We start from the raw sequence: 15,665 nt of genomic DNA on the forward strand, positions 1-15,665 counted from the left end.
TTTTTTTTTTTTTTTTTTATGATTTTGAGTTTTGTTCCACATTGTTCTCCCCTCTGTCCAGGATCTCCTACATAGACTCCCCTCCAAGTGGTTGACAGTAGTAGCAGGGCACCATCTACTTCTTCTGGTCTCATCATCATATATGCTGAGGATTGCATGATGTATCAGTCATGAGGATTAATTGTTTCCATTAATCTCTGGTTTTCTTCACTCCTCTTTGCTCTGGACGAGGAGAGACCCATTGTTGCATCTAGATGGCTGCTTGTAAGCTTTTAAGATCGCAGTTGCTACTAGCCAACGTAGGAGGTGGAACAATGTTTTGTGTAATATGTTATGCCAATTGAGCTTGATGTCCCCTGCAACTATGGTCCCAAGCCCACAGGTTCAATGGAGTAGTAAATCTTTTAAGGTACTCACAAAGAGGGTCATTATGGGCAGAACTCCTGTTGTCACTGACATAGGGGTTATTTCGTGAGTGAGGACAGTAATATTATTCAGTCTCTGGATGCTGGAAATGATCCCTTCTATATTAAAAGGAGTTGGAAGTAAGAAGGTAGGCTGGCCTCTGGCCTTTGAAAGAGGACCCCAATTTTACAGGACCATGAGTTCTACAGCATAAATGTCTTTGATTGGGTCAGCTTCTGGATAGAGTGAAAGGGTGAGGAGAGAAGGGATAAGGTAGCAGGGAAATTCTACTGCTAAAGAATTGGATGGTCTTTGTAATCTGTGACCTTGAGTCAGATCAGATTGCAAGCCATGGGAGATGTTTCTAGAAGAGAAATTCCAGAAAGCAAAAACCCACTAGCTCATCACCACCTCAATTAGAATACACAAGGACGACACAACAGATCAGATCTACAGTGTTACAAGCTAAGTCTACAATATAGTAAAACCCTTTTAAAAGCAACTTTGTAATCATGGATTTGGTTAAATCCTGCCCAAGAGTCCATAGTAGACAGATCTTATTCTGCATTAACTGAAAACCAAAAAAACTCACTCCTGTTGAGTTGATTTGACTCATAGCGACCCACCCTTGGGTTTCCGAGGCAGTATCTCTATGGAAGTAGATTGCCCAACCTTCCTTCCGAGGAGTGGCTGTGGGTTTGAACTGTCAGCCTTCTGGTTAGCAGTCAAATGCCTTAGGCACTATGCCTCCATAGCTCCCTCTGCCATAACTATGATTCAAATAGTTTAATTTGGTTCAGCATGTATGAGTATCTGCTCTATGTTTAGCATTGTGCTGTGTACTTCAGGGCAGGGATTCCCAAAGTGTGGTTTCTGGATTCCCAAACAAAATTCACTGCCATCAAATCAATTTCAACTCATAGTGACCCTTATTGGGTTTTTGAGGCCGGAAATCTTCACAGAAGTACATTGCCCCATCTTTCTTCCATGGACTGGCAGGCGGGTTTGAACCTCTGACCTTCTGGTTAGTAGCCAAATGCCTTATCCACTACACCACCAGAGCTCCTTAGCTTCTAGACTAAGCCAAAAAAGAAAAAAAAAAAAGCAACTCACTGCCATCGAGTGGATTCTGACTCATAGCGACCGCTCCTTGAGTTTCCAAGGCAGAAATCTACTTCTCTATGCAAGCAGATTGCCCAGTCTTCCTTCTGAGGAGTGGCTGATGGGTCGGAACCTCTAGCCTTCTGGTTAGTAGTCAAATGCCTTAGGCACTACGCCACCACAGCTCCTGCTATATCAACTGGGAACTTGTTAGAAAAGAAATACTACTGACAGAAACTCTGGAGGCGGGAACTGCAGTTGATTGTGATTCAGGCTAAAACTCTGGTCTAGGGGGTATACAAATAAAGTTAAGTGGAATCCTGTCATGTTGATTTTTCTTCCTATGAAATTTTTACTTAGTAGAAGCCTTGTTGTTGTTGTTGTTATGTGCCGTTGAGTTGGACCCGACTCACAGCGACCCCTCCTTGGGTTTCCGAGGCAGTATCACTACGGAAGTAGATTGCCCCATCTTCCTTCCAAGGAGTGGCCTATGGGTTTGAACTGCCAGCCTTCTGGTTAGCAGTCAAGTGCGTTAGGCACTATGCTACCAGAGCTCCCCTAAGCAGAAGCCTTAGCATTACAAAAAAAAAAAAAAAAATATTGCCTTCTGTCCAAATAAGCACAACATAATTATTTTATACATGATTCCCCCTCCCACTAAATCCCTTAATATAACTGTGAGTTATATTAAGATCAGATCATGGGATTATTATCAAATTTATTTTAATGCATTAAATAGAAAAATAATGTTCCTATGTGACTTTGTTGCATGCCCTGATACTGTGGGGATGATAAAAATGATGGCGAGAAGAAAAATTAGGTAAGATTGTTTGGTTTAATTGTAATTTCTCTCCATTATATGAAAACTGAAGAAATGAAGATGTTTTATTACAACAGTTTTGAAAAACTCAATAGCAGATCAAAATTTCAACGAGACAACATCTCTGAAATTAAAATGTGTGTTTGTGTGTTTTCTGCAAGAGAATAGTATTGCTTGTTATGTATTTTGTATATATTGAGTAAGCAAGAGGGGGGAAAAAAACAATGTTATGTTGCTTGACTCATGAGAAAAATCTTATAATCACATTTCTTGTGAGACTCCAGGAGGCCCTCAGCATTGGGGTATGCAGGGAGTTCTTGCGATTCTTGGGATCCAAAGAATTTACCAATATTAATAATGAGAAGAGGAATGCTGAGTTGTAGGGAGCAAGGAGAGGAGAATGTTGTGCAAGTAGAAGTCTAATAGATATACCCTCCAGCTCCTTTGCTGCTGCACATTAAAGCCCCCATTCAATCAATGGAGCAAAAGCATGGATGAATATCAATTCTAATTCTCCACGATATAAATTTTACTTCTCCTAAAAGAAGTGTCTTCCCCCAAAGGAATCTACATAGGAAGAAGATGGTACCTGGTGGTGGTGGCAATGTGTCTGCCACTCAGGGCAACTGTCCCAGCTGTACCTAAAAATATTCCCCAGGGATTAAATTCCAGAGAATTAGCATTGTGCTGCAATGCTTGTACTAAGTATTCCCTTATTAAATGTTAGCTAGTATTCATATTTTTATTACTAATAAGTTATTCTTTGTCTGTATTGAAGGTCAAGAATGGAAAATTGGGGTGAGAGCAGGTCTTCTCTTCTAACATCTAAATTGAGAAAAAGAAATTTTTTTTTATAAAGCTAAAAGGGTAGTTATGAGGAGGAACTGGGAAGAGAGCTGTTACATTGTGGGGAGTTTCAGTCAATGTTATGAAACAAAATGTGTATGAATTGCTGTATGAAAAATGAATTTACTCTGTAAACTTTAACCCAAATCACAATAAAAATTAAAAAAAAAAAAAAAGCTAAAAATGTAGACAGTTCTCTTGAGGACAGTGAAGGCTCAAGGTGTGGCCACCTATTCACAGACACTAAAAATGTGAGTGAGGGGTATCTCAACATGGTTTATCCTTAGGAGACAAGATAGTATAGCTGAAAATGATGTGTCTCACCTCAGTTCGGTGCACAAGCTGCTGAGTTGCATCATCATTCATGCGGAAAATTTCCAGAAATGGATCAGATTTACTGAAGAAATCCTAAAATAGACAGATAAAGAACAATAAATTTTTATTTTTATATTTTTCTTTTTTGCTGCATTTGATCTGAATGTGGTCAATCAGTGCGATTTATTCACTAGGAAATCCTCCTGACTTCCTATTGTCAATAGAATGGAAGCCGTGTTTGTCATCTCTCCCTGCATGGTCTGCTGTGATTATACCCTAAGTCTCTTTCCCTTGCCCTGTCATGATATATACCACCCTTCCTGGCTTTGCTCTTCAGCCTTGATATCCAACCTTCACTAGAAAGAGCTATATCTGAACTCTAAGTTCTCTGAAAAGTAAATTCTTACTTGGTGGGAATCAAAGATCAAAGTAAATGCCAGTTCTTTGAGAAGCAATTTATCTGTTGCCTTAAACCTGTTAATTACAGTTATTATAAAGCCTATGCCTGGTGACTACAATATCTAAATCATTCATGGATCTGTTTCTATTATCTGTTTCTTGGTTCTATCTCTTGGCATTTTGGTTAATTTAATACCAGGAAATGTATAAGAAAGAATAGTAAGGTTGTAGATGAGTCTTCACCTCTGGCAAGCAGTTACAATGGAATCGGTCACATGAATCCAATCAAGATTGACCTATTTAGAGACTGAGTATTTTCATAAGTCCTTGAAAGACTCACATTTACTCCTTGGATAAAGTCCTTAAAAGGCTCCAACTGAACGCCTCAACATTTGAGGGCTGCTTCTTTTTAAAGCTCTCAATGTAATTTTTAATTGCAACTTTCAAAGGCTTTGTTTTTCTCCACAATCTCTTGGCTCTAGCTTTTTGTTCAGTTTTTCTCTACTGTTACTCAGACTGTTGGACTCACTTTCAACCTCTGAAGCATCTTGGAAGTTTTATTCCTGGCTCTCTCAGTAGCCCTGGATTCCAGTTTTGCCTCCCTAGGCCCATGAGACTACTAAAAGTTCTGCTTGCTTCTCCACTTCTTAGTATCTATTTTCTGCCAGGATTCTCAGCCTCTCCATCTAAGCTATCTTAGGAACTGGCCTTGAGGAATTACCTTGAATGGAAAATCTGTGTAGAATGTCTGTATCACCTCGGTAAATTTCCATAGTTTTTAACTTTTGTTAGTGCATGTTTATTGAATGATTTAATAAATAAATGAATGATATGAATACCTAATGTAGGATAGAAGGCTATCTGATCAATAGCCTTAGTCATTACACTCTTGTTAGTATTTCACTGAATAATATTTTTCTGAAACCTAAATTTCAGCAAAGCAAAAATTAAGCCTATCTTCATTTTAAGAAAACGTCTTTAATGTTCAAAAGTTAGCAAGCCTAGAATCAAACTCATCATTTTCCTTTGTGCAATTTTTGGCCCTTATTATCAATATCTCTGCCAGCCACCCTAGTCTTTAGCTCAAGAAAACATGTGCATGGTCTATTCTGGTCTTAGGGACTTTGTGCTTGATATTAAAATACAAGGGGGGAAAGAACCTGGTCTTAGCCCTCCAAAAGACCATCTATTCTGATAGTAAGACAAAGTACCAAGTAAACATTACTCTGGTGGCATAGTGCCTAAGGCACTTGACTGCTAACCAGAAGGCTGGTGGTTCAAACCCACCAGCCACTCCTCAGAAGGAAGGTTGGGCAATCTACTTCCATAGTGATACCGCCTCGGAAACCCAAGGAGGGGTCGCTATGAGTTGGGTCCAACTTGAAGGCACATAACAACAACAACAACAACAAAGCTAAGTACAGATAAATAGGTAAAGAAACGTATAAGGAATTTTAAGAGTGGAGTGAAATTTGGACTGGGGAGAATATTTTAGTGAATGAACAGCATATGTGAAGGTTTGGAAGAGTAAACAGTAACATATCAAATAGCTTAAGTTGACTGAGGGAGTCCCTGGGTATTGCAAACAATTAACACATGCTTGGCTATTAATGGAAAGGCTGGCATTTGAGTCCATCCAGACATGCCTTGGAAGAAAGGCCTGATTAGATCAGCAGTTGGAATCTTGTGAAGCACCGTTCTACTCTGACACACATGGGATCACCATGAATTGGGATCAACTTGACAGCAACTGGTTGGTTGGTTGGTTCCCTCTCAGCTATGTTTGTATTTAACTCCCATCACTATGCATATGTTCAAGACATTCCATCCTCAGGCCTATTTCTAATCACCTTACTGGATGATCTTATGGTTGAGCATAGTGCACTTTTAGGACAGTGAAACTATTCTGTATGATTTTACACAGTTATACATTTGTCAAAACCCATAGAATTGTACAACCTAAAGAGTGAATCCTACTGTAAACTATGGACTTCAGTTAAATAATGTATCAGTATTGGTTTATCTTTTGTAACAAATGCACCACAGGAATGCAAGATATAAATAATAGGGAAAACTGTGTGCAGTGGGGTTAGGGGGTACATGGGAACTCTCTGGACAATTTTTCTGGAAACTTAAAATTTACCTAAAATTAAAGTCTATTTTTTAAAATTGGAAACTCCCTATGGATGGGAGCCACATTAGCTTGTTTCTATGTGCCTCTGAGCTCCTTCTCTGGTACTTTATGCTTTGTTTCCTTAAATAGATTATTGGTCCCTCAGGGAACGTGTTTGTGATAATACTTAAAAACTGCTGACCAAGCTGAAGGAAGTATCTGCAATTTTTTTTTTTTCGTTCTTACTGATAATAGACTTGTGCTATCCACAAGGTACTCCATTTTTAAATAAAATGGAAAATTTACAAAAACAGAAAGATAACAAAAATAGAAAGAAGGAAATACAGATCATAATTCTATCCATAATTCCACATCCATCAATAGCATTTTGGTAAGACCTTGTATAGAATCTAGACATAGCTTTTTTCTTTTCTTTCTTTCTTTTTTTTTTTTTTTATAACATATTTGTACTCATCATCTCTCTATATTTTAGTACCCTATTCCTCCGATTTGGTAGTATATTGCAGTACTTTATCTATTTCATTTCACACTTCTTAAAAATACTATTTATTGTGAGCAAAGAATTGTTGTAGGGAGGACATATTTTAAACCAAGGGTTGGGGTGGACATACGGAGTCCACGGCTGGTAGGAATGGTTAATGCTGCTAACTGAAACATTGGAGATTTGAGTCCATCCAGAGGTGCCTCAGAAGATAAGCCTGCTGATCTACTTCCAAAAAAGCAGCCATTGAAAGACTGGGCAATCTACTTCCATAGTGATACTGCCTCAGAAGCTCCAGGAGGGGTCGCTACAAGTCAGATCTGACTCCATGGCAGTGAATGAAACCCCTATGGAGCAGAGTTCTACTCTGACACACATACGGGGTTGCCATGAGTCAGAATTGATTCCATGACAGTTGGGGTGTATGTGTGTGCGTATGTGTGTGTTTGTGTGGTGGAGGTGTACATAAAGAAAGATTAGGTATAGTCTTTGTCTGCAAGCAATTGCAAATCTAATATGCAACATACTGGCTTTTGTACTGCTTCCAAATTCTTACTCCACTGTCCATAATCTAAATGTTCTTATGCAAGATATTTATTTTTTTGAAGTCTCAATTTCCTCATCTGTAAATGGAGAAAGTAACACTCCTTGCATCATAGCAATGGGGCAGGATTAAAGGAGCTGCTGCATGTGAAGGGTTGGGTTCAGACCTACCACATGTAAGCACTCCAAAAATGTTGGCTGCTATGATCTTTATCAGTGGAAGAGAAAATGCATGAGCACACTATGGAAAGCAATATATAAATTACAGAGATTATTACTAATAAGAAAGCATGTGAAATGAAACAACTCATAAGCAGCTCACAAATATTTTAAGTTTGTATTCAGATTTTGTGCTCATGAGGAACCTGAACACAGAGCAAGAGACTGTCATTTGAACAGAACAAAGGGATACTGTGTGATTTAAAATCAGGAAAGGTGTGTGTCAGAGTTGTATCATTTCACCATACTTATTCAATCTGCATGCTGAGCAAATAAGAAGCTGGAGTAAATGAAGAACATAGCATCAGGATTGGAAAAACACATTAATAATCTGCAATATGCAGATGACACAACCTTGCTTGCTGAAAGTGAAGAAGACTTGAAACACTTAATTGATAAAGATCAAAGACTACAGCCTTCAGTATGGATTATCCTTCAATATAAAGAAAGCAAAAATCCTTACAACTGGACCAATAAGCAACATCTTGATAAATGGAGAGAAGTTTGAAGTTGTGAACATTCATTTAATGTTGGTTCACAATCAATGCTCATGGAACCAGTAGTCAAGAAATCAAATACATATTGCACTGGGTAAATCTGCTGCAAAATACATCTTTACAGTATTGAAGAGAAAAGATGTCACTTTGAAGACTAAGGTGTGTCTGGCCTAAGCCATGGTATTTCAATAGCTTCATATCTATGTGAAAGATGGGCAGTGAATAAGAAAGACAGCAGAATAATTGATGTATTTGAATTGTAGTGTTGGCAAAGAATACTGAAAATAACATGGACTGCCAGAAGAACAAACATCTGTCTTTGAAGAAGTATAGCTGCAATGTTCCTTAGAAGTGAAGATGGCCAGACTTTGTCTCATATACTTTGGTCATGTTGTCAGAAAGGACTAGTCCCTAGAGAAGGATATCATGCTTGGTAAAGTAGAGGGTCAGCATAAAAGGGGAAGACCCTCAGTGAGATGGATTGACAACTGCAATGATGACTCAACCATAGTAAAGACTGTCAGGATGGTGCATGACTGGGCAGTGTTTCATTCTGTTGTACACAGGGTTGCTATGAGTTGGAGTTGACCTAACAACACCTAAGAACAACAACATTCAGAATTCATGGCTTTAAAACCACCATTCTGGATCTAAGGATGGTCACTTGGGTGCAATCTGGAATTTTTGGCTTTCTTTGCTTGCCCAGGAGCATTAAGTTGGCCATTGGGTCCTCAAAAAACTAAAAATAGAAGTACCATATTACCAAGCAATTCCACTCCTAGGTATATACCCATGAGATTTGAAAGAGACTTCAAACAGAGACTTGTACACCAATGTTCATTGCAGCACTATTCACAACAGCCAAAAGGTGGAAACAACCTAAATGCCCCATCAACAGGTGAATGGATAAACAAAATGTGGTATATAGATACAATGGAATACTGCTCAGCCAGCAGAAGAAACAAAATCCTGATACATACTACAATATGGATGGAGCTTGAACACATTATGCTGAGTGAAATAAATCTGTCACAGGACAAATATTGTATGACCTCACTTATATAAAAAGACAAGAAAAGGCAAATGTATAGAAACCACTGTTTAGTAGTGGTTACCAGGGGTGAGAAGGAGGGGGGATGAAAGAATTTGTGATATGGAAAAATTACATTGATTAAGGGTAGGGTTGCACAGTTGATTATTGTAATCGCTTTCAGTAAATTGTACACCTATAAAAAGTTAAACTGGCAAAAGTTGTGTGATACATACATTTACTACAACAACAACAATGAGCAACTGCTGAGGATGCTTATATACAACTGAAAACGACATGGGATTTGGTTCCTTAGTTTGGAGGTTTATGGTCATGGTTTCATGGGACATCCCAGTTAAATTGGCCTAATAACATGGTTAGCACTTCTGTTCTACCTCTTAGTTCCTTTTGTAGTGCCTAGGGTCCTAAAACCTTGCAAACAGCCATCTAAGACATGGCAATTTGTATCTATTTGCCTGGAGCAACAGAGGAAGAAGGAAGGTTAGGACTAGGAGGAGGATATGGAATGTGTGGCTGATTGCCTCCAGGAACAACTGCCTCCTTTGCCATGAGACCAGAAGAACTTGATGGTGCCTGGCTATCATTACTGAATATTTTGATCGAAGATTCTATAGAAGAATTCTGATCAAAAGGGGGAAAATGCAGAATAGAATTTAAAATTCTTCTCAACTTCAGACTTTCTGGAGACAAGGGGACTGGATAAATCCCCGAAACTGTTGCCTTGAGATAATCTTTGAAATTTAAACCAAAAACATCCCCTGAGGTCTTCTCAAAACCAAACAATAGTTTAGCTGAACTAGTAAAAAATGTCTACATTGAGATTTATGCTCGATTAAGAACTACTTATCAAAGTGACAACTACAACAGCAACTCAAAAGATTAGATAGGAATGTTAGAAGCAGTGAGTTTATGCTAATGAGGGAAGAACAACTCAGAAATGGAGGGTGAGAATGGCTGCATAACTTAAAGAAAGTAATCAATGTCACTGAATTATACATGGAGAAATGGTTGAATTAGTGTATGCCTTGCTGTGTATATTTTCAACAGTAACAACAGCAACAAAAAGGTGGCCCTTGGGAAAATTCAGTGCGATGTAGATGTAATGAATTAAGCATTTCAGTTAAGCTTTGTTATAGTGAAATTCTTTATTTGGAGACCATGTTATCCTGCACTTTTGGTCCAGTATGAAAGAAATTTACTCAAATGAGATGGTGATAAGCAATCAACTGAGGTTAGGAAGAGAAAAGGAAGCAGCACATATCCATAAAAATGATCTATTTTTTTCATTGTGCTTTAGATGCAAATTTACAGAGCAGAATTTGTTTTACATTCAACATTTTGTGTATATTTGGTTTCACTCCTCAATTACCATCCCCAACCCTAACCTTCTCTCCTCCTCTCCCTTCCCAGTAACCCCCCAACCCCGTACCTTTCTTAGTTATGCACTCCTGTCTGTCCAGCTTTTCCTCTGTGTGACTGTTGCCCCCCTGGTGCCCCATGGCCGATTGCTCCAAGGGATGTATCTCTGAAGAGTAGGTGGGTGTATTGCCCTGGGTTGAGTGTTCTGCATTTAAGTCTTATTTACTGTTGAGCTGAGAGCCAGCCCTTGGGAATGGGTTTTATCCCAGGCCCCATGTATATCCCAGGACCATAGTTTAAGGGGTCCTACCAAACTCCATCAAACCAGTAATACTGGTCATTATTGTGTTTTGGGATTTTGTTCCATGTTTTTTGTCCCACTCTATCCAGGATCTCCAGTTTTGATCTTTTCCCAAGTGGTTCACTTTGGTAGCCAGGCACCATCTAGTTCTTGTGGTCTTGAGGTCCATCATATCCTAGGGCTGATAGTTTCCAAATGCCCTTCGTTTTCTTCATTCTTCACTTCCAATGAGAGGCGACCATTAGCTGTATCCTAGATGGCCGCTCAAAAGCTTTTAAGACTCCAATTACTACTCACCAAAGTAAGTTGTGGAACAAGATTTTTATGTATTTTGTTGTGCCAGTTGAGTCTGGTGTCCCCCAGTACTATGGTCCTGAGTTGGTAGATCTGGTGGATCTTTCTCCCAGTGTCAGGTTGTCTATGAGGGATTGCTCTATGTTTGTTTTCTGTTGCTTCTGTAATGATTACAGGTATTTTGTATCACTAGTATCTGTGCAAGATTAGCCTCAGCTGAGTCTATCATTGGTCTAGAGTATATTCCTGTTCACTGACCCCCATCTGAAGTTCTCAGTTGTCTATGTGTTTGTCTGTAACCTGGTGTTTAGAGTTAATGGTAATGCAGTATTGTGGATATACTGGTATTAGCTTCTGTCATCTATATCTTATTGTACAATTCGGTGTCTTCCCTTTCCCCAATGTTATCATGCTGGTCACAGACTTTTTCCATACCATCCCTACCCATACCCACCTCAGCATATGGCCCCCAACTGTCCAAAATGATCCCCTCCCCTTCCCTCCCATCCCCGGTAACCTACGAAGTGAATTCCCTTCCCTAAGCAAACCCTTCCTTGACTTTTTACAGCAATGGGCTCATACAGTATTTGTCCTTCTGTGATTGACTTATTTCACTCAGCATAATGTCTTTCAGTTTCATCTACATTGTGAGATGATTCGTGTATTCTTCATTGTTCTTTAATGTAGCATAATATTCCATTGTGTGAATGTACCATAGTTTGGTTATCCATTCATCTGCTGATGGTCATTTAGGTTGTTTCCATCTCTTTGCTATAGTGAATTGTGCTGCGATGAACATGTGTGTGCACATGCATGAGAGTGATCTTGAAAATAAAATGTTGGATATAGAAGAGGTTGTCTGACAGATGTGGGGTCATATCCAGACTCTATTGCTTACTAGCCTATGATTTTGGGCAAATTATTTGGCCTCATATATCTTCATCTGTAAAATGGGAATAATACTACTCACCTTTGGGAATATGGTTATGAGTGTTGGAATGTAGGTGAGACACCTGACACATTTTAGGTGGTCATTGATTATAATTTGCCACCAGTAATGCAGACTGGATTACAGTTCCTAGGCAGACATACTTAAGCATAGAAAATCACAGCACAAGAGGTAGAGATTTCATATTGCTTGAGAGAGGGCCTTGGTAAACTATGGGTCATACACCACATGCAGCCTGCTGCCTGCTATTATAAAAAAAATTTTATTGGAGCATAGCCATGCTTATTCATTTTCATATTATCTATGGTTGTTTGGTTCTTTAAAGACAGAACCGAGTAGTTGGGACAGAGATCATATGGCCTGAAAAGCCTAAAATATTTACCATCTAGCTCTTTACAGTAAAAAATTTGCTGACTCCTGTTGTCAAACAAGATTTATTTGCTGATGCAGCATCTGATCAACCAGCATCATGGAACGCTAAAATCACAGCCTATAATGATTACTATTATAAACCATGGAGGCCATCAATGTGAAAAGCAGTTCCAATACACAGACACGAATACTTTCTCAGAAATGGGTGAGGTAAGGATAATTTGTCAGCTTGAATGTTCCAAAGTAATTACTATATTCATATCTTCTAACTATGTGTTAGATTAATTGCCAAATGGTTCTTAATTTAATGAATGTACTTTAGAAATTAGGAAGTCCAACTCTTTGCTAAGTGGATTATATTAACATTGGATAAATAAGTTATTTCACAAAAATGTCATCTACTTATGTACTGGCTTTCACTGAAGACTTTCTTTCAGATTTCAAGGACTCTCTAGATTTCCATCTTGGGAAGATGGCTGTCATTCTGTTGAATAGCATTGCACAGCAAAGCTAAAAATGACTATTTCTGTCATAGTTTACAAATGTACTTAGTGCCTCCTGATGTACCCTACAACAGCTGTTTTGAACTCTTTAGTCTTAGAACCCCCTAATACTCTTAAAAATTCTTGAAGACCCCAAATAGCCTTTTTTTTTTTTTTTTTTAAAAAAAAATATGGGTTATAAAACCAAAACCAAACTCACTGCTGTCAAGTTGGACCCAACCCATAGTGACCCCTCCTTGAGTTTCTGAGGCAATATCACTAAGAAGTAGGCTGCCCAGCCTTCCTTCTGAGGAGTGACTGGTGGGTTTGAACCTCCTGCCTTCTGGTTAGCAGTCAAGTGCCTTAGGCACTATGCCACCAGAGCTCCCAATGTGGGTTATATCTATGAATATTTACCGTATTATAAGTTAAAACAGAAAATTTTTAGTTCTGATAAGATGGAGGAATAGGTAGACAAACTACACAGACACTCTTCAACAAAGAAAAGGGGAAAGAATTAACACAGATATAGAAGATAATCCTGGATCCCTGAGCGTTGAAAGGAAGGATACAGAAGTGGACTAAACTCCAACTAGTAGGAGAACTTGCATGAAAACACCAAAGTAGGAGACATATGGACCTGTGGTCTGTCAGCAATCCTGGCGGCACAGAGAGTTTGGATATTGCCAAGTGGTGTTAGGAATAAGAATCAACCTCAAATTGGCCCTGATAGCCAGGAGCTGCACGGAGGACTGCACTGGTGGCTGGTGAATAAAAGGGGAAGCAGCGAAGAGGGAGACGGGCTGAACTATGGACTTTTGGCTGTTTAGAGGGTGCAGCCATTTTGAATGTTTACAAGTGGTTCAACCATTTGGGATATTTAAAGTGAAAGCATTCTCTCAGATTCCAGGGACCTAAGAATAGGCTCTACTTGCCAGGGACTGCAAGGACATTCTGGACATGAAGGACTGGAAAGATGCGATATTCTCCTTGTTACTCTCACACCCTTCACCCTCTTGGTGAATGAAAGTGTGGCCATCCTTCACTCCCACCTACCTTCTGGGCTGGCAGGAATTCCATCCTAGTCTATGTGCTCTGATGGAGCCTGGATACCCTTGCCCCACCCTGCCAGATTTTTTCTTTCTTTCTTTCTTTTCTTTTTTTAATTTTGTAGTTTGTTTGTTTTTGCCTGTTTTAAAATTATTATTATTATTTCCTTTTTCTTTTTGTACTTTTTATTATTATTCTTTCTTCTTCCCTTCCCAGGTTGTAGTTTTCAGGTTTTTCTCTCTTCCCTGTTCCTGATTCCCATTTTTTGTTTTTCTTTCTTATGATTCTCCCTATTCCTTGTTTTTCTTTTTGCACTTTCCTCATTTATTTCTTGATGATTGTTCTACTCCACCTCTTTTCTCTTATTCCCCCCCCCTCCAGATATTGCAGGTCTCCCCTCCTTTTTTTCTATGCATATATAGGAAAAGGAAGGGAACATGGAGGATGACAAAAGCTGCAGGTTCCTGGTAAGGGGAGGGAGACAGACCCCACTGCCATAGGCAGGAAAGGGAGAGGAATGCTGGGGACAACAAAAACCATAGCATCCAGGAAAAGCGAGGGAGACAGGGCCCACCCCCAGAGACAAGAAAGGGAGGGGAATGCCAGGGACAACAAAACTGCAGGATCCAGGAAAATGGAGGGCAGGGAGGTTTCGAACAGCTAAGGGAGAAGAACTTGTCTGTCTGTTTGTCATACTGTGGTGACCTGCATGTTGCTGTGAGGCTTGAGGCTGTGCCACCAGTGTTTCAAAAGCCAGCAGTGTTGTGCAGGGTGTCAATGCAACTTACAGATTGAGACAGACTAGGAAGAAGGAAGAGGCCATCCACTTCTCAAAGAATTGGCCAGGGAAAATCTTATGAATAGCAGAGAAACATTGTCTGATACATTACTGGGCAAATTTATGAATAGCCCAGAAACATTGCCTGATACAGTGCAGGAAGACGAGCCCCTTATGTCAAAAGGCACACAAAATCTGACTGGGAAAGAGCTACCTCATCAAACAATATGGATAAAGTAAAGCTTTAGGGACCTACATTTGCTGATGGAGCATGACTCAAATTGAGGAGAAATAGCTGCAAACATCCATTAATAATCAGAACATAGAATGTATGAAGTATGGATCTAGGAAAATTGGAAGTTGTCAAAAATGAAATGGAACACATAAAGATTGATATCCTAGGCATTAGTATGCTGAAATAGATTTATTTTGGCCATTTTGAATCAGACAACCATATGATCTACTAAGCCAGGAATGACAATTTGAAGAGGAATGGCATAGCATTCATCATTGCAAAGGATGTTTCAAGACCTGTCCTGAAGTACAATGCTGTCAGTGATAGGATAATATCCATACGCCTACAAGGAAGACCAGTTAATACTACTATTAGTCTGAAACTAAATGTACATGTGACATTGAATGTAAAACAAGCTCTTAAAATAAAAATAAATTAAAAAAAGAGAAAATAACATAAATAACAAATTTTAAGATAAAGGAAAGGGTCATAAAATTTTATTGTGAATTCTTTAACAATATAAGTCCTCTAGGTGGGTTCAAACTGCCAACCTTTCAGCTAGTAGTCAAGCAAAAAAAAAAAAAAAAAAAACTATTAGTATTACTATTTGTCAAATTAAGCACTGTTCTGGTTACCTAGTGCCACTCTGAGAAGAATATACCACAAATAAGATGGCCTTAAGAAACAGGAATTTATTCTCTTAGAGTTGGGGAGGCTAGAAGTCCGAGCTCCAAGTGCCAGGCTCTAAGGGCTAGGTGAAAGCCCCTCAACCTTCAGCTCTGCCTCCTGCTCCTGGCCCACTGGAGCTAGAGGCTTTTCTTCACTCAGCCAGCTACTGGCTGCTCATACTGACAAGCACAAAGTTGACAAGTAAATAGGCATGGTCCCGATGTTACCAAACTACATGACAGGCCATTAATTCAAGTCTATTGAAAGTCCCAAGGTCAGCAGAACTTGGCAGGCTGCTGAACAATGACATAGCTACATGCAGGGTTCAAGTATGCCATAAGCTGGAGACCATTCCCAAAGCCATT

The 15,665-nt window shown here is 39.2% G+C and overlaps 1 protein-coding gene across 1 annotated transcript in view; it reads right to left on the reverse strand.

The window, feature by feature from the left end:
• Positions 1 to 15,665, reverse strand: part of CPNE4 (copine 4) — a 630,026-nt gene that overhangs the window by 215,724 nt on the left and 398,637 nt on the right. The window contains exon 5 of the mRNA XM_007936892.2: positions 3,497 to 3,580. Within this exon, the coding sequence (XP_007935083.2) occupies positions 3,497 to 3,580 (84 nt within the window). The remainder of the gene's footprint in view (positions 1 to 3,496; positions 3,581 to 15,665) is intronic.

The sequence above is a fragment of the Orycteropus afer genome, unplaced genomic scaffold, assembly GCF_000298275.1.
Source record: "Orycteropus afer afer isolate SDZICR_OR568_19922 unplaced genomic scaffold, OryAfe1.0 scaffold00003, whole genome shotgun sequence".
Taxonomy (NCBI): domain Eukaryota; kingdom Metazoa; phylum Chordata; class Mammalia; order Tubulidentata; family Orycteropodidae; genus Orycteropus; species Orycteropus afer.